General features: G+C 37.4%; 2 protein-coding genes across 3 annotated transcripts in view; one reads left to right on the top strand and one right to left on the bottom strand.

Moving 5' to 3' along the window:
- Window positions 1–10,095, top strand: part of LOC127448185 (collagen alpha-2(IV) chain-like) — a 145,811-nt gene extending 135,716 nt beyond the window's left edge. For both annotated transcript variants that reach the window (XM_051710532.1, XM_051710531.1), the window contains 4 exons: window positions 2,221–2,337; window positions 2,514–2,705; window positions 6,068–6,354; window positions 6,641–10,095. In XM_051710532.1, coding sequence (XP_051566492.1) covers window positions 2,221–2,337; window positions 2,514–2,705; window positions 6,068–6,354; window positions 6,641–6,895 — 851 coding nt within the window. In that variant the 3' untranslated portion in view covers window positions 6,896–10,095. The remainder of the gene's footprint in view (window positions 1–2,220; window positions 2,338–2,513; window positions 2,706–6,067; window positions 6,355–6,640) is intronic.
- Window positions 9,276–22,201, bottom strand: LOC127448199 (ras-related protein Rab-20-like). Its single transcript, XM_051710558.1, has 2 exons — window positions 21,806–22,201; window positions 9,276–11,698 (listed from the first exon to the last, which is right to left on the bottom strand). The coding sequence occupies exons 1-2, from the start codon at window positions 21,993–21,995 to the stop codon at window positions 11,151–11,153; spliced, it is 738 nt and encodes a 245-aa protein (XP_051566518.1). The 5' UTR covers window positions 21,996–22,201; the 3' UTR covers window positions 9,276–11,150.
- Window positions 22,202–22,207: the final 6 nt, after the last annotated feature.

Here is a 22,207-nt window from a genome sequence, read left to right as displayed (position 1 = left end):
GTGCCAAAGTAATGTTATTTAACAAAACAAGCTCCAACCGCTAGGCAGAACCAGCACAAAAGGAAACGAAACACGCATCCCGGTTCCTTGGACGGTCAAGAGTCAATTCACTCTGAGGCCGTATAAAAGTATATCCCATGATTTACACAGTCCGCCAACTTTTTAAAAGACATCCTTTGTGTGTAGGTATTTTGCAGTCATCCGTTCATTGTAAAAGTGATCTTCCGTCAATGCATAAGTTTCTTTAAGGAAAAGTGTTAATCCACAAAACAAAAACTCCAACCACTCGGCGGACAAACCTTAGTTACAGTATTTTCCTTAGAGGAGAGTCACCAGTACTGCCCTGCGAGTGCAAGGTCTTGCTTTCCCGCCGCAGGCAAACCTCTCACTGCGTCTACATTGTTCAGTGAGTGGCAGAGAGGAGCAGCACATTCAGTTGACCGCACAGCAGCTGACATAGACGTGAATGAGCTGCACATGTGCAAAGAGTGTTGCCAAGGACCAATCACTAATCTGTATTGTTTGCTCCTCCTTTGTTTTAATTTAAACAGTTTAATTTGACCGTTTAATTAGATTTTTATTCTTCTCATGTGCTTATCACTGTCTTATCACTCACTATCACAGGGGTTTAGTTCATTCCCATTTCTGAACTCTATGAATTCAGATAATTTATTTAGACAAGTCTGTACATTGTACTTTATTCAAACACTTAATAACAAACTTTAAACTTTATTAAACTTATATACACATAATACAAATAAAAATATAAATACAAACACACACATCCTTGGACATTACATACACATTAAAATAGCTAACAGGAGGCTCTGCACTGTGTGAGAGAAAAAATAAGAAAGACATTCTGTCGCTTCTAACTTTCTATCTGAGTGATAATTGTACATGCAAATATAACCAAAATCACAGCACAGCTGTTGTATTTAACTTATGTGTATGGTGATTTTGTCAGACGATGTTGTGGTTATTATAAAATCAGGATTTTAGCAGTGCAGAGCAGCAGCTTGGAAATGGCTTGAAAGTGACTGTTGGTTAACATGTAGTCTTAATGGGCCGCGTTTCAGTCACTATTTGATAGTCATTCCATTGTCTGACAACAGAAACAGAAAAATATGTAAATGAGAACAGCTTTATTGGGAATTTGGCTGTATTAAAAATACAGTATGTGAGCACAGAGAGTAGGAGAGAAGCAAACAGATGTAAAGGGCTGATACCAGCTGACATTAGGCAGAATGCAAATATGACGCGATGACATCATGGTTATGCTAATTAGCCCATGACGTCATCTAGTGCCATTTAGCGACTTTTTGAGCAGGCTTTAGCTACTTTCCATTGAAAGTAGTTGGCAACAGTGGTCAAGTTTCATGCAGTGGACTTCACTGCATCAGCAGCAACAGTTGAGCGATGGGCTTTAGTCCATTTTTCCGCACATTTTGCAGTTGAACTATTGTGCACCCTGCGGGCAGGACCCTTAGAGATGGCATACACTAGATCCTTTGAAGCAATTAAGTTCAATGTGTGAGCTGCAGTTTCATTCTTAACAATGAAATTATCTCTATAGATCCAGTGGTTAAATGCTGAGGTAGTCCACTCCTTCTTCACTTGGCTGGTTAGTAGCGAGTGTCAGTTCTGAGTGCAATACACACAACCCTCCCCCTCTCTTCCGAAAACACTGGTGTGCTGATTTAGAATAAAAAAATTTAAAGATTGAAAAAAGGGAATGATTAGGATGATCAATAAATTATTAACAATTAACTGCCGTTGCCTAATTAATATGTAATCATGAAATTTATAAAAAGTCACGTGAAGTGATCTGCTCTGCTTTGTTCTACTTTATTCCTAGAGCACGCATCAACCTGGAAGAAAGTATAGCACAGAGTGGATTACTTACGCAATTGAAACCAGACTTCTTTTAATATCACAGCGCAGATGATAAAGTGTATACGACATATTTGATGTCTACTGAGAATTTTTTTGTTTTAAGCGCTGTGGAACAGCTCTGAAGAGGAGAAGAGAGGTTACGTTTTTCAAATTCGTGGACAGCCCCTAATGTTTTGGCTTCAGCCCCTGATGTTTCGAAATCCTAGAGACGCCCTTGGGAATAGCCTTCACATCAGGAGCACACCTATGATGCCTGCATAGGAAGCTCATTTGTTTTTGGAACATAATGTAAATAAATCCTTAAAAATCACTGTTTTTTTTTAGGGTTTTTGGGTCCAAAGGGCCAGAAGGGCATGCCAGGTCTCCCAGGAATACCGGGAAATCCAGGCTTCCGTGGTGAATCTGGACAAAGGGGCCACCCTGGTCTGCAAGGCGAGGAAGGTAAATGCTGTGTTTGTGTGAATGTGGATGGATGAGGATTCTGGGATTCTGGGCTAGATTAGTGGATTAAGGATTGCGAATGACTGGTCACCAAAAGGTTCTGGGTTATTTGATTATGAACCCTTGTCTGACTGCTCACATAAAATACAAATTCATAATGAAAATTTGTTTCCTAGGTAACCGAGGGCAATCTGGATTAACTGGTCCTGCTGGAATGCCTGGCCGCAGTGTCAGTGTCGGTTACCTTCTGGTAAAACACAGTCAGTCTGATCAGATCCCAATGTGCCCTGTGGGTATGTCCAAGTTATGGGATGGTTACAGTCTTCTGTACTTTGAGGGACAAGAAAAGGCCCACAACCAAGACCTGGGTGAGTCCAGTCGCTATATCCTAAAACCCTCAAAGCATCCAGAGTTATAAAATACACTTCATGCACTTTAGTGATGTGTTAGAACAGCTTTTCTCAAATCTGTGTATTAGACAGTACTAAAGTACACAAATTTTACTTTCAACATTTTTTAATTGCTCGTTCCTAAACTTTTTATAAAGTACATTTTAAAGGGATAGTTCAACCAAAAATGAAAATTATCTAATTATTTACAAAACCTCATGCCATCCCAGATGTGTATGACTTTCTTTTTTAGATTTTTAGAAGAACAATTCAGCTCAGTAGATCCCTCCAATGCAAGTGAATGGTGACCAGAACTCAGAAGGTCCAAAAAGGACATAATGGCTGCATAAAAGTAATCCATAAGACTCCATTGGTTACATCTGTATCTTCAGAAGCGATATAATAGGTGTGAGTGAGAAACAGATCAATATTTAAGTCCTTTTTTACTATAAATCTCCACTTTTGACTAGCCCTGACCACTAGGTGGCTGAATGTGAAAAGTCACTTCCACAGCAGAATGTGAAAGTCTAGATTTACATTAAAAAAAGACTTAAATATTAATGTTTCTCACTCACACCTATAATATAAATTCAGAACACATGGATTTAACCACTGGAGTCTTATGGATTACTTTTGTGCTGCCTTTATGTGCTTTTTGTAACTTCTGATTTCTGTTCACCATTTACTTGTGTTGTGAGGACCAACAGAGCTGAAATATTCTTTTAAAAATCTCCATATGTGTTCTGCAGAGGAAAGAAAGTCAAACACATCTGAAATGGCATGAGGGTAAATGATGAGAGAATTTTCATTTTGGGTGAACTGTTTCTTTAAGAGGTGCCAACACAGAGAGTTAAGGCTAATTTATACTTACAGTAGGCTTCTTTTAGTTTGTTTGGTGTTTTTCCTGTATTCCTGCACATCCCTGAAATTCTTGATCTAGGAGAACTTGGCTAGTTGAAGAACATTGATGATTGGTTAAAATTAATCGTAGGTGTGGTTTAGACGTGACATCAGTGGCGGTCCATGAGGGAATTTTCCGGGGAGACAAATATGTAAATCATTATTAAAAGATTAAACCAATAAAGCATTGTAGTGGGTTTAATATCATGGATTACGATATGTTTTTGCTGGTAAACAGATTATCTCCTGTCTGATATCTTAAAATAGTCTTGATAACTACCGATGTGTTATAATCTTTCCGATCACCAACCCAGCACTTATCAATACAGTAAACGATCGGAAACAAATCACGCAGTGCCATCTACAGACTATGATCAACAAAAACATTTATAAATGAATGTAGGGCCCCATTCCATGGACAGTAACATCTACAGTACTTATCTAATACAGTATGTAGAGGAACTCCACCCTCCACTGCTTCAATGAGTGAATTTATATATGATCCTACCATTCAGTCTTTCACATGTTTTTAGATCCTACAATACATTTTATTTAATCGATATTTTGGCAAATTTGGAAAGTTTCTCTTCAGCTGTTGCTTGCACCAAGAAGGCTTGATGACACATTAGCATACTACTGAAAGCTGATTGGCTTGAACAGTTAACTCTAATATGAATGCGGAAAGAGGCAAATCTCATTTTGCCATTTTTGGCCGCATTTTGGACAGCAGCAGATGACCATCATTTTAATATCCATTTTGATTGGTCAGATTACTAACAAGATGAGGCTTTATGTTGTCAACCTCTTCTGGCATTCATATCGACTAATACAGTGATTAAAACTCACCTGTGAATGAAATGAAAGAAAAAATAAACATTTCTCAAAGGCATCTGCGACATTTATGTTAGGTTTATTTATTAAAACAACTGTTAAATTAAACACACTTGAGTTATGTTAATTTTAAATAATTTTTTAAGGAGGCCTAGCCTCCCTTGCCTCCTCTGACGGGGCGCCACTGCGACACATTCTTAATTTTTTTCCTTCAACGAAATTTGACGCGGCACATAGTATAAATGCAGGCTTTGTTCGCCTATAGTGCTTTCGTTTGTTCAGGAGAAAAAAAAATTCAGCTTCTTCCATTGCATACATTTGACTTTACAGGGTCCTGAAACCTGGAAATATCAGGGAATTTTTAAATTGTGCTTTCCAAGCCTGGAAATGGATCAAATCTTTAAAAAATCATGGAACTTTCCATAATGAGAAAACATTATAGCTCGTAAATATCTAATTGCTATTTTTAAGTGTGATCTCAATAATATAATTTTAAAAAATGTCCAGTAAATATGAATGACTATTGGAAATTAATTTGTCAAAAAGTTGGGAGCACTGGCATTGAAGCTGCACAGTGGTTTGTGATAGCATTGCATGTCTATCACCACCTTCATTTGTACAACTTTAGATCCAGAACCTGAAAGTTGAAATTTATAAGACTCTGGTAGTTCATGAAATTCAATGTATATTGTTTACTGTATACAGTCTGTATACTTATACAGTCACCAATGGAAAGCATCAACAAACAAACAGTTAGTTTCTACGAAAAAAATCTACAATATAAAATAACCCAAATAGGTAGAGTTTTTTTTTTTTTAAGACAAATTTTGATGTTGGCTTTAAAAAGCCTGGATTGACAGTTTAAAATAGTTTTAAGTTTTAATTGTTTTAAAGGTGCATTAAGTATGTTTAAGTGATTTACATTGTCTTACAGTGACACCTAGTGGCCTGGATGCTGCATCATTCAAATACAATAGTTTTCAGTTACCAATGACAATGTAAAAATTCACTTTGCACAGTAAAACAGTATTAATTTAATCCATGAATGAAAGTGTCTAATAACAGGGCAGTTACTGACATTAAGATGGCAGTATTCAGCTGGTCATGTAATCCTAACATGGCTGCCCCCATGATGCACCCCTGCCCCATGTAGAATAAAAGTGCTTTATAAGATTACTGATATGACTGAACTCTTCATGTCACATGAGTGGTCATGATTTTATAAATACATTTCACAATTACTATTCGTTTCTTTAGAAGTAAAACTTTTTAATTAGGAAAACTCCTTTAAAAGGAGTGAACCTTAAAATCTATGATTTTTCTGGATTTTTGATAATCTGTTTCAGGAAAAGTCTGATCAGTTAGAAAAGTCATAGCAACATCAGAAATATGTGAAAGTGTACCAAGTTTGGCAGATGTAGCTTGAAAGCTTCTCAGTTGGAAATGTTGTTCTTGGTTTAGGGATTCTGTAAAACCCCTAAACAAAGTCTGCAGAATAACACTATAAGCCAACATAAATATCTGAATAATTGGTTTCCTAATCCAGATTGTGTTTCAATGATGTTCTGAAAGCTTTCAAAGGCCTCAAGGGTGTCTGTTCTGTTATCCAGGTCTAGCTGGATCATGTCTTCCTCGTTTTAACACCATGCCCTTCCTATACTGCAATCCTGGTGACATATGCTACTATGCTAGTCGAAATGATAAATCCTATTGGCTGTCCACCACCGCACCAATTCCTATGATGCCTGTGGAGGAGTCTGAGATAAAGCCATACATCAGTCGTTGTTCTGTGTGTGAAGCTCCATCTGTGGCCATTGCAGTTCACAGTCAAGATATAACCATCCCACAATGTCCTGCCGGGTGGAGAAGTTTGTGGATTGGCTATTCCTTCCTTATGGTGAGACTTTAGTTCTCTTCTGTCCATTCTAAAATATCATAGTTCTGTCTCTCTAGTCAAGTACGGTACATTTATTTAATAAGCATAACTAAAAACAACAGACAGTTGACCAATGTGCTGTACAATAATATTTACATAAAAGATATAATTGTGCTTGCTAAGGCAACTTTAACTATATTATTATTGCTCATGTTGTTCATAGGTTAGGTGGTGGTGTTTATGTGTTCTAACATCACTCTAGTTAAGTTGTTCCTGTTAAATCTTAATTTCTCTGACACTCACACAGCACACAGCGGCTGGAGATGAGGGTGGCGGTCAATCTCTGGTGTCTCCAGGCTCTTGTCTTGAAGATTTCCGCACAACTCCCTTCATCGAGTGTAATGGGGCCAAGGGTACATGTCACTACTTTGCCAACAAGCAGAGTTTCTGGTTGACATCTATTGATCAGTCCTTCCAGAGTTCCCCTGCCTCTGAGACACTCAAAGCCGGTCAGCTCCTGTCACGCATCAGCCGCTGCCAAGTGTGTATGAAGAACCTGTGACCTGTACTCTATGAACTTTTACACCTGGGGCACCACTACTTCAGCAGCATCACAATTAACAACACCAGCTGAATACATGCAATGGCAACTATTTAATTTCAGACATTATAATGAACATCAACATCGCAACATCAGGCTTTTGGAATAACTTGATTGTATATAATGCATTACATTTAAGCATTAACACAAGGACACTGATGCTGCCACAGAAAGCCCTAAGACACACCCTCCCTACCCTCTAACTACTACTGTGTGCCTTAGGACTAAAGATGTGTAAATGTGCATAAAAGAAGCCAGAGATGCATGAAAAGCATAGTTGGTATTATATTTCTCTGTACTATTTACTTTTTCTATGTATGATATGGTGCTTAATTTCTAACTTATTACCTCAGCATTTTCAGATCTGTTATTGTGTTATTATTTTTTAGCAAGACCATACAGCTGAACCAAAGATACCCATTTTGCTTACGCACTACTCCGGCCTTCTCTATCATGTGGTAGTACTTTATGTGATTGGCCCCATATTGAACAGTTAGGTTGGAATGGAGAACCGGTTCTTATTCAGAAACCAAATAATTTTCATGTTTTGTTCCGTTAAAGGTGCTTTTTTTTTTTTATGTAAAATTATGCAAAAATGTTCCTACTCCCTTAAAGATATTAATTAAATAAGTATCCTGAGATATCTCACTGGTCTCTGTGTCAGCTGTAGACTTTGTAAACAGCAAACAAGAATGTGTCCATGGACCACGGACATTGAAGCTTTTCACATGTCAATCATTTTGCTTGTTCTTAGTTGAAGTGGATCATTGAGGCTATGATTTAAAATGTTTGTCAGTTGAGGGTGCTATTGTGCCACTGTTAAATTTGACAGGCACAGGAACAAACAATGCTGCTCTTTTGCTCAGTTTTGGTCTCAAAATTATCTTTGGAGGGCAGGGTTTTAGAATGAAGGGACATGGCTAATTCAACGGCTAAGTCACGTGAAAGCTTCAGAATGCTAAAATCGCTTACAGCACCTTTAATGGCTCTGGAACATTCTTTTAGAATATGCAGAGCTGTTGTCATTATAATCAGTACTTGTCTTATTTTCATGGTTTCTTACATTTTAAAAGTTGTGGTAGCATATATGCCACTTCACCGACACAACACATTACATAAATCCAAAATATCGGTTTGAGACCCATCACAAAGACAGCAAAGAAATGTAAAGAGAACCGTAAACAGAAATGTCAAGTAAACTGAACTGTTAAATGAGATCAGAATTTGAACCAGAATCTTAAAGGGATAGTTCACCCAAAAATAAAAATTATAATCATTCATGAAAACTCATGAAACTAGTCATTTACTCACCCTTCATGCCATCCCAAATGTGTATGCTTGCTTTCTTCTGCAGAACACAAACTATAGGGCTCAAAAGTTCCATACAATGCAAGTGAATGGTGACCATAATTTTGAAGCTCCAAAAAGCACATAAAGGCAGCATGAAAGTAATCCATAAGACTCCAGTAGTTTAATCTATGTCTTCCGAAGAAATCCAATCGATTTTATGTGAGAGCAGACCATAATATAACTTGTTCACTATTAACCTTGACATCAACAGTCTTCTTGACGAACATAATTTCGAGCTCCATTACACTTACTAGCACCATCCAGCGGTCTTCGCATGCGTCAAGCACTAAGAAGTGTAATCAAGCTTGAAATCATGATTGTGCCTTGGGGCTGCAATGACAAGATGAACAGAGAAAAAGGAGTTACATTTTGGTCTGTTTTCACCCAAAATTGATTGAATTGCTTCAGAAGACACAGATTAAACCACTTGAGTCATATGGATTCATTTTATGCTGCCTTTATGTGCTTTTCATAGCTTCAAAGTTTTGATCACCATTCACTTGCATTGTATGGACCTACAGAGCTGAAATATACTTCTAAAAAAATCTTCATTTGTGTTCTGCAGAAAAAAGTAAAACACATCTGGGATGGCATGAGAAAATGAGAGAATTGAAATTTTTGGGTGAACTATCCCTTTAATTCTTTATTCCATGCCTATGAAACAGTTATGAAATCTAAAAAAACAAAAAAACCAACAGTGCTTAGCCACTGAATCCACAACTGACCTGTGTATTTTCATTATGTGGGGTCTTTAAATAAAGTGCTATCTGTTGTGGTTAACCTTTATAGAAATATGATATAAATTCATCCCACTTACACTAACATCTTCTACTGCCTGTATATTATTTTGCTTTGTGTTTATTTTCTGAGGATTGCTTTGAATCATCTGCACTTAGGTAGGAAGTATTTTTTGTCATGCACAACCCCTTTGTTGTGTAATGTTTTCACACCTGTTATAAAATTCTTATTTAGCCCATGGTGACACAGAATATGGTATTTCTTAGATATTTTATTTCACAGAAGATCATAAACATTGAGACTTGAAGGTTTTTATTAGTTTTGTCCAATCAAGTGGATAATTCTTGTTTATTTGATCTGTACCCTCTCTTGGTTGCAGCAAGTGCACTGATTTCTGAGGTTTACGGGCCACATCAGGCAAGGTCAATTTCTTCTGATAGATTTGAATATGCTAAAGAGCTCAGTTTTTGTCCCACTTATATGTAAATAGATAAAAAGGCTCCCATTCTTCCACTGACATGGTTTATAAGAGTCTGTAAACATCAACTAAACCAAATCTGTGTCAACTAAGTGTTCATGTTATTTTGGACTTTGAACAGCTTTGCCCATTTCCAGTGCACATTGCACAAGTATTATTGTCCTGAAAGCCATAAACCACTAGCATGAATTTGATACCTAAACAAGAATAAAAAAAGAAAACAATCTATACAAGTCAGAAACACATTTTGCTACGGAAACATGTCTTTTTTTTTTTTTTTTTTTTTTTTTACCAAATGTACTTTAAATAATGATATGTGGGCTATCTGAAGACACTGATTTTGAATTATAGTGTTATTGAATAACAGAAAATAAATGCCTTTGTTACATTGGTGTCATTTCTAATGTTAATTAGGAATAATATATCATTATACCTTTAAGAGTATAAACTTATACATTAAGCATTAGTTTACACATGTAACAAATACCCCGAGCAAACCACATACAGAGCCCACATCAGGCAAATAATTAATGTAAAATAAAACTTTGGTCCTGTTTGAAAAAAAAAAGGAAAAAAAAAACCAAACAAGTAAAAAGAACAAGATAAGCACTTAAAGGATGCTGACAGGCACTCTTGAAAACTGTATATTTGAGATATTCCCCAACAACAATTTGAGAAACAGTCCACTGGCAAGATACAACAGCCTGGTTTTTAAACATTGTGCTCAGCATGACAAAATTCATAATGCCAACCACACAGACTAATCCATTTATTCCATACTTTGGAAGCAAGGCAGTGTTGGAAAAATATCATGTCAAACAATTATGAAAAATATGAAGAAAAAAAAATAAAAAAAAGACCATGAGTATTCCAAATTCATTCATGCAAAAAACCAACAACAACAACCTTAAGTTTCCTGTAAAAATTATTTCTCAAAATTAAAATCGAACAAACAGTACTATTCAGCAATCACCAAGTGCTTTCACAATTTCATTCATAGAAAAACGTTTAATACTGCTGTGAAAAATTAGAAAATAGTAGTAGTTAGAGGAATATTCACCCAAAAATTCTGTTATTATTTACTCACCCTAATGTCGCAATAAACTTGTATGACTTTCTTACATGAAAAAAAAAGGAATTTTTTCACACATGTTTTCGTCATAATGATGAGGTTTGATGTTACTGAAGTGTCATATTTGATTTGGGTGCTGTTTGATTCAAATTTCGGTCTGTTCATCACACAAATGAATTGTATGGCTTCATAAGACTTGGAAAATAGTGCACAAGTCACATCGACTACTTTAACTGCAGCTTTATGCTCTTTTATTGCCCTTAATAGAGCTTTACAACCCTGAGTCACCAATCACTTTCATTGTATGGATAAAAAGATGTGTGTATTTTTAATGTTTTCTTTAAAAATTAAAACCTTCTGTGTTCCACAAAAGAAAGAAAGCCATAGATTTGGAGCAACTTTAGGCTGAGTAAATAATGAAAGAATTTTCATTTTTGGGTGAACTATTCCTGTCAAATGAACTACTGTAGCTCTAATTGTGGCAATTTGATTTTTTAAAATATTTGATCCATTTCTCCTTTGGCATTGATTCACAAAACAATATCTCAATCCTCACATCTCCTTTGCTTGACCCCACTCTAGACACAGCATCCAGCTTTAGTCCTTTTCACCTCCATTGGTGTCTCCAGGTCCACTGTGGAACTCTCTCCCTCACTCCTTTTCTTCAGAATGGAGGGCAGAACCAGATCAAAGAGGGTTTCAAACAAAACATCCACATTGTAGCCTGTTTTCGCACTTGTCTCAAAGCACATCTTCTCGGCAGGTAGGCATGCTTTCTCCTCCAGGCCTTTGTAGCGTAGCACGCGTCCGTACAGAGCCACGGCATCCTCTCTGCTCACCTGTTTGTGCAGTATTGGAGTTGCTGGAGGAGTCGGACATGTGACAACAGGCTGGGGATCGTCCCCTTGCTTGTCCTCGGTGTCCGGGCCTTGAGCGAGAGAGTCAGTCAGGTCCGCTTTGTTACCTACTATGGAAAAAATGCAGTCAGCGTTGGCAGTGTCGGTCAGGGATAGAAAGCGGTTCTCTAGCTCAGCCAGACTCTGCCAGTTAGTAACATCATAGATGAGGATAACTGCAGCCGCGCCACGGCAATACATTGAGCCGAGGCCATGGAACTGCTCCCGTCCTGCACAAACACAGACAAAACAGTAACTGAATGCTGATTCAAAAGGTAAAAAGTAAAGAGAATTAAACATTTGGTAAAAACAAAACAAACCTGAATAGATCTGATGGGACAAATACTTAAACAATAAGCCAAGAACCCCCTTACCTGTGTTAAAATCTATACTGTATTGTGTTTACAGTGCATAATTTCTCCAGTGGACCAAAAGCATTACTCACAATGTATTTCCAAGTCATGATTTTACAGACGGACGGATGGACGGTACAAAGATATAGATATATACACACTGTATATTACTCTTTGGTGGAATAAAGTGAACTATGTGAGGAGATTACTATGATAAAATTGCTGTTTTTTTTTTAAGAGAAGTCACGGACAATTTTGTGCCAGGTAGGTGCCGGTTTACAGCTCTACCCATTTTACCCATTTTGTATGCTGCTCGCAAACTGTGATTTACTGTCGTAATACTTTGAATACGGTTCACTGACAACAGGGCATTTATATGATTAGCTTAAAAGACTAAAGCGATCCAAGCTGACCGTTATGCTCCCTCCTATTGTAAAAAGCAGTGGAGGCTACTACCATAGACATACGTATGTATATCTATGGTTAATACCTCAGAATGAAATAATCTCTGCATTAATATAGAATGTGTGATTACAGGCAAGGTTTTAACCATGTCATGAACATTGGGGTGGTGGGGGGGATACTGAACAATTTCAGGGGTTGGGGTTCTCGCGTGTTGAAGTCTTATATTTAATGGTCCTTTTTGGTTCTTAAAAGCGCTGTAAACAATTTGAGCTGATCTGGGACTGCAATGAAACTGAGCAGTTGAATTAGCCCTCTTTCCAAAACACTGCCCTATAAAGATAGCGTTGAGACTTTCATCTTCTCACGGGACAACCATAATGAATCTGAATATGGTGTTAAACCTGAACGATCCGCTTCAACTACTACACTATCAGTAGCGGATCCTGGCATAGGCGATACAGGCAGCCGCATAGGGCGGCAACGCTCTCTAGGGCGGCACGACAGGGTACCTGAAATTTTGGTTTTATATTGAAATAAATATAATTGTGCCACCATATTATTTTTTGTCTACAAAACTAATTTCAAACATTTAAGCATAGACCTTCAGATCAAAAGATTTTTAAGATAATGAGAAACATTTCAGTCAAGTGTTTCAAAACATTTGACTGGTAGTGTATATAAAGTTGAAGGCAGAAGTTTACATACACCTTAGCCAAATACATTTAAACTCAGTTTTTCACAATTCCTGACATTTAATCATAGAAAACATTCCCTGTCTTAGGTAAGTTAGGATCACTTCTTTATTTTAAGAGTGTGAAATGTCAGAATAATAGTAGAGAGAATGATTTATTTCAGCTTTTATTTCTTTCATCACATTCCCAGTGGGTCAGAAGTTTACATACACTTTGTTAGTATTTGGTAGCATTGCCTATAAATTGTTTAACTTGGGTCAAACATTTTAGGTAGCCTTCCACAAGCTTCTCACAATAAGTTTCTGGAATTTTGGCCCATTCCTCCAGACAGAACTGGTGTAACTGAGTCAGGTTTGTAGGCCTCCTTGCTCACACATGCTTTTTCAGTTCTGCCCACAAATTTTCTATTGGATTGAGGTCAGGGCTTTGTGATGGCCACTCCAATACCTTGACTTTGATGTCCTTAAGCCATTTTGCCACAACTTTGGAGGTACAGTGCATCCGGAAAGTATTCACAGCGCTTCACTTTTTCCACATTTTGTTATGTTACAGCCTTATTCCAAAATGGATTAAATTCATTATTTTCCTCAAAATTCTACAAACAATACCCCATAATGACAACGTGAAATAAGTTTGCTTGAAATCTTTGCAAATTTATTAAAAATAAAAAAAACGAAAAAAATAAAAAATAAATAAAAAACACATGTACATAAGTATTCGCAGCCTTTGCCATGACACTCAGAATTGAGCTCAGGTGCATCCTGTTTCCACTGATCATCCTTGAGATGTTTCTACAACTTGATTGGAGTCCACCTGTGGTAAATTCAGTTGATTGGACATGATTTGGGAAGGCACACACCTGTCTATATAAGGTCCCACAGTTAACAGTGCATGTCAGAGCACAAACTAAGCCATGAAGTCCAAGGAATTGTCTGTAGACCTCCGAGACAGGATTGTATCGAGGCACAGATCTGGGGAAGGGTACAGAAAAATGTCTGCAGCATTGAAGGTCCCAATGAGCACAGTGGCCTCCATCATCCGTAAATGGAAGAAGTTTGGAACCAACAGGACTCTTCCTAGAGCTGGCCGCCCGGCCAAACTGAGCAATCGGGGGAGAAGGGCCTTAGTCAGGGAGGTGACCAAGAACTCGATGGTCACTCTGACAGAGCTCCAGCGTTTCTCTTTGGAGAGAGGAGAACCTTCCAGAAGAACAACCATCTCTGCAGCACTCCACCAATCAGGCCTGTATGGTAGAGTAGCCAGACGGAAGCCACTCCTCAGTAAAAGGCACATGACAGCCCGCCTGGAGTTTGCCAAAAGGCACCTGAAGGACTCTCAGACCATGAGAAACAAAATTCTCTGGTCTCTTTGACCTGAATGGCAAGCATCATGTCTGGAGGAAACCAGGCACAGCTCATCACCTGGCCAATACCATCCCTACAGTGAAGCATGGTGGTGACAGCATCATGCTGTGGGGATGTTTTTCAGCAGCAGGAACTGGGAGACTAGTCAGGATCGAGGGAAAGATGAATGCAGCAATGTACAGAGACATCCTTGATGAAAACCTGCTCCAGAGCGCTCTGGACCTCAGACTGGGGCGAAGGTTCATCTTCCAACAGGACAACGACCCTAAGCACACAGCCAAGATAACAAAGGAGTGGTTATGGGACAACTCTGTGAATGTCCTTGAGTGGCCCAGCCAGAGCCCAGACATGAACCCGATTGAACATCTCTGGAGAGATCTAAAAATGGCTGTGTACTGACGCTCCCCATCCAACCTGTTGGAGCTTGAGAGGTCCTGCAAAGAAGAATGGGAGAAACTGCCCAAAAATAGGTGTGCCAAGCTTGTAGCATCATATTCAAAAAGACTTGAGGCTGTAATTGGTGCCAAAGGTGCTTCAACAAAGTATTGAGCAAAGGCTGTGAATACTTAAGTACATGTGATCGTTTTTTATTTTTAATAAATTTGCAAAGATTTCAAACAAACTTCTTTCACATTGTCATTATGGGGTATTGTTTGTAGAATTGAGGAAAATAATGAATTTAATCCATTTTGGAATAAGGCTGTAACATAACAAAATGTGGAAAAAGTGAAGTGCTGTGAATACTTTACAGATGCACTGTATGCTTGGGGTCATTGTCCATTTGGAAGACCCATTTTCGACGAAGCTTTAACTTCCTGGCTGATGTCTTGAGATTTTGCTTCAATATATCCACATAAATTTTCCTTCCTCATGATGCCATCTATTTTGTGAAGTACACCAGTCCCTCCTGCAGCAAAGCACCCCCACAACATGATGCTGCCACCCCCATGCTTTAAGGTTGGGATGGTGTTCTTCGGCTTGCAAGCCTCGCCCTTTTTCCTCCAAATATAACGATGGTCATTATGGCCAAACAGTTCAATTTTTGTTTCATCAGAATAGAGGACATTTCTCCAAAAAGTAAGCTCTTTGTCCCCATGTGCACTTGCAAACTGTGGTCTGGCTTTTTTTATGGCAGTTTTGGAGCATTGGCTTCTTCCTTGCTGAGCAGCCTTTCAGGTTATTTCGATACAGGACTTGTTTTACTGTGGATATAGATACTTGTCTACCTGTTTCCAAGGTCCTTTGCTGTAGTTCTGTGATTATTTTGCACTTTTTGCACCAAACTATGTTCATCTCCTTCCTGAGCGGTATGATGGCTGTATGGTCCCATGGTGTTTATACTTGCTTACTATTGTTTGTCCAGATGAATGTGGTACCTTCAGGCATTTGGAAATTGCTCCCAAGGATGAATCAGACTTGTGGAGATCCACAATTTCTTTTGAGGTCTTGGCTGATTTCTTTTGATTTTCCCATGATGTCAAGCAAAGAGGCACTGAATTTGAAGGTAGGCCTTAAAATACATCCACAGTTACACCTCCAATTGACTCCAATAAGCCTATCAGAAGCTAACTGTCTAATTGCCTAAAGGCTTGCCATCATTTTCTGGAATTTTTCAGGCTGCATAAAGGCACAGTTAACTTAGTGTATGTAAACTTCTGACCCACTGGAATTGTGATATAGTCAATTAAAAGTGAAACAATCTGTCTGTAAACAATTGCTGCAAAAATTACTCGTGTCACGCACAAAGTGGATGTCCTAAATGACTTGCCAAATCTATAGTTTGCTAATATTAAATCTGTGGAGTGGTTAAAAAATTAGTTTTAATGACTTCAACCTAAGTGTATGTAAACCTCTAACTTCAACTAATATATATATATATATATATATATATATATATATATATATATATACATATATACACACACACATACACACACACACACACACTCACTACCGGTCAAAAGTTTTGAAACACTTGACTGAAATGTTTCTCATGATCTTAAAAATATTTTGTTCTGGAGGTGTATGCTTAAATATCTGAAATTAGTTTTGTAGACAAAAATATAATTGTGCCACCATATTAATTTATTTCATTATAAAACTAAAATTTTATAAAAAATAAATAAATAAATAAAAAGAAATAGACGACTTGGACCAAATAATAAATAAAAGCAGCCAATAAGTGCCCAACATAGATGGGAACTCCTTCAATACTGTTTAAAAAACATCCCAGGGTGATACATCAAGAAGTTGGTTGAGAAAATGTCAAGAGTACATGTCTGCAAATTCTAGGCAAAGGGTGACTACATTGAAGATGCTAAAATATAACACAGTTTTGATTTATTTTGGATTTTGTTTAGTCACAACATAATTCCCATAGTTCCATTTATTTTATTCCATAGTTTTGATGACTTTACTATTATTCTAAAATGTGAAAAAATAAAAAATAATGAGTTTCAAAACTTTTGACCAGTAGAGTGTGTGTGTGTGTGTGTATATATATATATATATATATACACACACACACACACACACACACACACACACACACACACACACACACACACACACACACACACACACACACACAGGCAGCCAAAAGTTTGGAATAATGTACAGATTTTGCTCTTATGGAAAGAAATTGGTACTTTTATTCACCAAAGTGGCATTCAACTGATCACAATGTATAGTCAGGAAATTAATAACGTGAAAAATTACTATTACAATTTGAAAAAAAAAAAAAAAAAAAAAATTCAGAACTTCTTAAACTACTTCAAAAATCCTCCACGTGCAGCAATGACAGCTTTGCAGATCCTTGGCATTCTAGCTGTAAGTTTGTCCAGATACTCATGTGACATTTCACCCCACGCTTCCTGTAGCACTTGTCATAGATGTGGCTGTCTTGTCGGGCACTTCTCACACACCTTACAGTCTAGCCGATCCCACAAAAGCTCAATGGGGTTAAGATCCATAACACTCTTTTCCAATTATCTGTTGTCCAATGTCTGTGTTTCTTTACCCACTCTAACCTTTTCTTATTGTTTTTCTGTTTCAAAAGTGGCTTTTTCTTTGCAATTCTTCCCATAAGGCCTGCACCCCTGAGTCTTCTCTTTACTGTTGTACATGAAACTGGTGTTGAGCGGGTAGAATTCAATGAAGCTATCAGCTGAGGATATGTGAGGCGTCTATTTCTCAAACTAGAGTCTCTGATGTACTTATCCTCTTGTTTAGTTTTACATCTGGACTTCCACATCTCTTTCTGTCCTTGTTAGAGCCAGTTGTCCTTTGTCTTTGAAGACTGTAGTGTACACTTTGTATGAAATCTTCAGTTTTTGGCAATTTCAAGCATTGTATAGCCTTCATTCCTCAAAACAATGATTGACTGACAAGTTTCTAGAGAAAGCTGTTTCTTTTTTGCCATTTTTGACCTAATATTGACCTTAAGACATGCCAGTCTATTGTATACAAAAACAAACACAAAGACAATGTTAAGCTTAATTTAATGAACCAAATAGCTTTCAGCTGTATTTGATATAATGGCAAGTGATTTTCTAGTACCAAATGATCAATTTAGCATGATTACTCAAGGATAAGAAGTTGGAGTGATGGCTGCTAGAAATGCGGACTGTCTAGATTTGATCAAATATGACTTTTTTCAAATAGTGATGGTGCTGTTTTTTACATCAGTAATGTCCTGACTACACTTTGTGATCAGTTGAATGCCACTTTGTTGAATTAAAGTACCAATTTCCTTCCGAAACAGCAAAATCTGAACATTATTCCAAACTTCTGGCCGCCAGTGTGTGTGTGTATATACAGGTGCATCTCAATAAATTAGAATGTCGTGGAAAAGTTCATTTATTTCAGTAATTCAACTCAAATTGTGAAACTTGTGTATTAAATAAATTCAATGCACACAGACTGAAGTAGTTTAAGTCTTTGGTTCTTTTAATTGTGATGATTTTGGCTCACATTTAACAAAAACCCACCAATTCACTATCTCAAAAAATTAGAATACATCATAAGACCAATAAAAAAAACATTTTTAGTGAATTGTTGGCCTTCTGGAAAGTATGTTAATTTACCGTATATGTACTCAATACTTGGTAGGGGCTCATTTTGCTTTAATTACTGCCTCAATTCGGCGTGGCATGGAGGTGATCAGTTTGTGGCACTGCTGAGGTGGTATGGAAGCCCAGGTTTCTTTGACAGTGGCCTTCAGCTCATCTGCATTTTTTGGTCTCTTGTCTCTCATTTTCCTCTTGACAATACCCCATAGATTCTCTATGGGGTTCTGGTCTGGTGAGTTTGCTGGCCAGTCAAGCACACCAACACCATGGTCATTTAACCAACTTTTGGTGCTTTTGGCAGTGTGGGCAGGTGCCAAATCCTGCTGGAAAATGAAATCAGCATCTTTAAAAAGCTGGTCAGTAGAAGGAAGCATGAAGTGCTCCAAAATTTCTTGGTAAACGGGTGCAGTGACTTTGGTTTTCAAAAAACACAATGGACCAACACCAGCAGATGACATTGCACCCCAAATCATCACAGACTGTGGAAACTTAACACTGGACTTCAAGCAACTTGGGCTATGAGCTTCTCCACCCTTCCTCCAGACTCTAGGACCTTGGTTTCCAAATGAAATACAAAACTTGCTCTCATCTGAAAAGAGGACTTTGGAACACTGGGCAACAGTCCAGTTCTTCTCCTTAGCCCAGGTAAGACGCCTCTGACGTTGCCTTTGGTTCAGGAGTGGCTTAACAAGAGGAATACGACAACTGTGTGTGGTGGCTCTTGATGCCTTGACCCCAGCCTCAGTCCATTCCTTGTGAAGTTCACCCAAATTCTTGAATCGATTTTGCTGGACAATCATAAGGCTGCGGTTCTCTCGGTTGGTTGTGCATCTTTTTCTTCCACACTTTTTCCTTCCACTCAACTTTCTGTTAACATGCTTGGATACAGCACTCTGTGAACAGCCAGCTTCTTTGGCAATGAATGTTTGTGGCTTACCCTCCTTGTGAAGGGTGTCAGTGATTGTCTTCTGGACAACTGTCAGATCAGCAGTCTTCCCTATGATTGTGTAGCCTAGTGAACCAAACTGAGAGACCATTTTGAAGGCTCAGGATACCTTTGCAGGTGTTTTGAGTTGATTAGCTGATTGGCATGTCACCATATTCTAATTTTTTGAGATAGTGAATTGGTGGGTTTTTGTTAAATGTGAGCCAAAATCATCACAATTAAAAGAACCAAAGACTTAAACTACTTCAGTCTGTGTGCATTGAATTTATTTAATACACGAGTTTCACAATTTGAGTTGAATTACTGAAATAAATGAACTTTTCCACGACATTCTAATTTATTGAGATGCACCTGTATATATATTTATATATTAGTAAAGCTAGTGTAGCCACTACATATGATAATGTGTGATATGCAAATTCTGATTATTTTGTCATGTCCATCAGCTGTCAAACCCTTCTTAAAATATGTAAAGTGTATGTAAACTTCTGACTTCAACTATATATATCAGATTCATATGAAAAAATCTAAAATTCCAGCAACATCAAAGTCAGTTGTTATCCTGAATGTCTTCTTTCCATATTCCACCAGCTACAAGTTCAAAAGAGCCTCACGGGCTCTGAAATGTTTATAAATTATCTATAATTGTGCTTATATTTATGTCACAACCATATGCCAACAGCATCACATAAATTGTAATATATACACACACACACACACACACACACACACACACACACAACTGGTCAAAAGTTTTGAAACACTTGACTGAAATGTTTCTCATGATCTTAAAAATCTTTTGATCTGAAGGCGTATGCTTAAAAGCTAGTATAGCCACTACATATGATAATGTATGATATGCAAATTCTAATTATTTTGTCATGTCCATCAGCTGTCAACCCCTTCTTAAAATATAAACATTTAGTTTTCTAATGCTGTAGCTTGCTTTGTCCCAGTAATCAAATCATGCTTTTTTTTTTTTTCTATGAAACAAACACTTTCAACAGACACGCATTCATACATTTTGAAAATCAGAGGATTGGCCAACTTCAGAACTTCTTAATTAACATCATTTCTACCCCACAAGAAATGCACCGTTCCGTTTCCTCACACACACGTACACTTCACACTCATAAGCTCTCTGGCGAACTCACAAGCATGTGACTTTTCGCCTGATAAGTGATGCAAACAGCACTACACAGGGTCATCTGAACAGAATAAAAATTCCACAGGAAGTGACTGAGCAGAAAAAAAAAAAAAAAAAGAGATGGATGGATGGATGGATGGATGGATGGATGGATGGACTTTTGGTGCACACTTGATAACTGAATGTAATTTTCATTAATGTGTTTGAATGGATAGTGAAAGGATAGCAGCCAATAAGGGTCCAGGAACTCCTTTTAAAACTCATGTGAAATCCTTTTAAAAAGCATCTTAGGTGGCATCTCCTGAAGTTGGTTGAAAGAGTGTGCAGAGCTGCAATTGATAAGATTTTGATTTGTTTCCATTTGTGGTCACAGCAAAATTCCTATACTTTCATTTGTGCCATTTCATAGTTTTGATGACTTCACTATGATTCTAAAAATATGGAAAATATTCATAATAAAGAATAAGTCAGTGCGTCTAAACTTTTGATAGGTAGTGTAGATTGATGGTGTAGAAGGCTAAAATAATGCATCATATCATATCAATACTTGATCACTAATTCATATGTCATGAGTCCGAGACCTCAAACATTTTGTTACTCCTTATGAGACCAAAAGTCAAATATAATTATCCCCTTTAATAGGTAAAGATTTCAAACATTCGGCAAAAGTCTAGCAGAGCATTTCTCTCCAAGAGTTCGGTTTATTCACTGACATCAATGCAAGGTGAAAATACAAAAATAAACAGTATATAACAGCATAAACTTTAACACAACTCTCCCCTGTAAAAAGTATTTCACAAGTGGGTCAAGTTTAGTGAACTTCACCCATGACAGGGCAAGTACTGAAATATGTCATCTGAATAAGGAACAGAAAGTGCTGCCCTTTACAAAAAAAATAAAAAATAAAGCCATTACTATGTGTGCGAAAATCAGGATAACAAACATAAGCGAATAGAGCAGAAACTGAAACGAACAAATAAAAAGAAATCATGTTTCACAAATAAAAGCTTCCCAAAACTGATGTCTCAAACAGATATGTTTGATACCACTTTCATTACACATTAATAGGGCATGTTGCTTTACTTAGAAGGTCAGCTGACTTTATTTTCATTTTAACTGCACAATGAAACAGCACTTTTATTTCTGTATTTATGGTCTAAAAATTAATTATGCCATCTGATCTAACAGAAAATCTCCCAATTTAAATGAAATTCTTATTTTTTATTTTTTTTATTTTATAATTATTTTTATTTTTTTTTATTCAGAACAGCTGCTAGATTTTCACCAAAAGCAAATGTCTCTTTGAATTTAATTTTTTTTTTTTTTTTTTTTTTTATTAAATCTCAAATGAAAGTCATACCTGCGGTGTCCCATATGGATATGTTGTAGGGTCCCCACTGTTTCAGGAAAAACGCCCCTCCAACTGTGCTGGTGGTATCTTTAAATTTCCTCTCTGTGTATCTGTGCAGGAGAGAAGTCTTTCCCACGTTCATGTCCCCCAGAATGACGATTTTCACGTCGGGTTTCTTGGTCCTTGAGGATTTATGCATGGCTCCAAACACATGCCACTCAACGAGCTCAACTCTTAGATTTTAAAGCACCAAATAAACAAGCCAGCGGACGGTCTATTGGCCCCAGTGTTTTAAAGTGCATTATCTTATAACACCCAGCCTGACATCCTGACTGTAGAATACAACAGACACTTTTTTTTTTGTATTCAATAACGTTAGTAACAACGGCAATTGTTTTAACACTACAACAG

Source organism: Myxocyprinus asiaticus, chromosome 11, assembly GCF_019703515.2.
Source record: "Myxocyprinus asiaticus isolate MX2 ecotype Aquarium Trade chromosome 11, UBuf_Myxa_2, whole genome shotgun sequence".
NCBI lineage: Eukaryota > Metazoa > Chordata > Actinopteri > Cypriniformes > Catostomidae > Myxocyprinus > Myxocyprinus asiaticus.
This window is presented reverse-complemented; position numbering and strand designations above follow the sequence as displayed.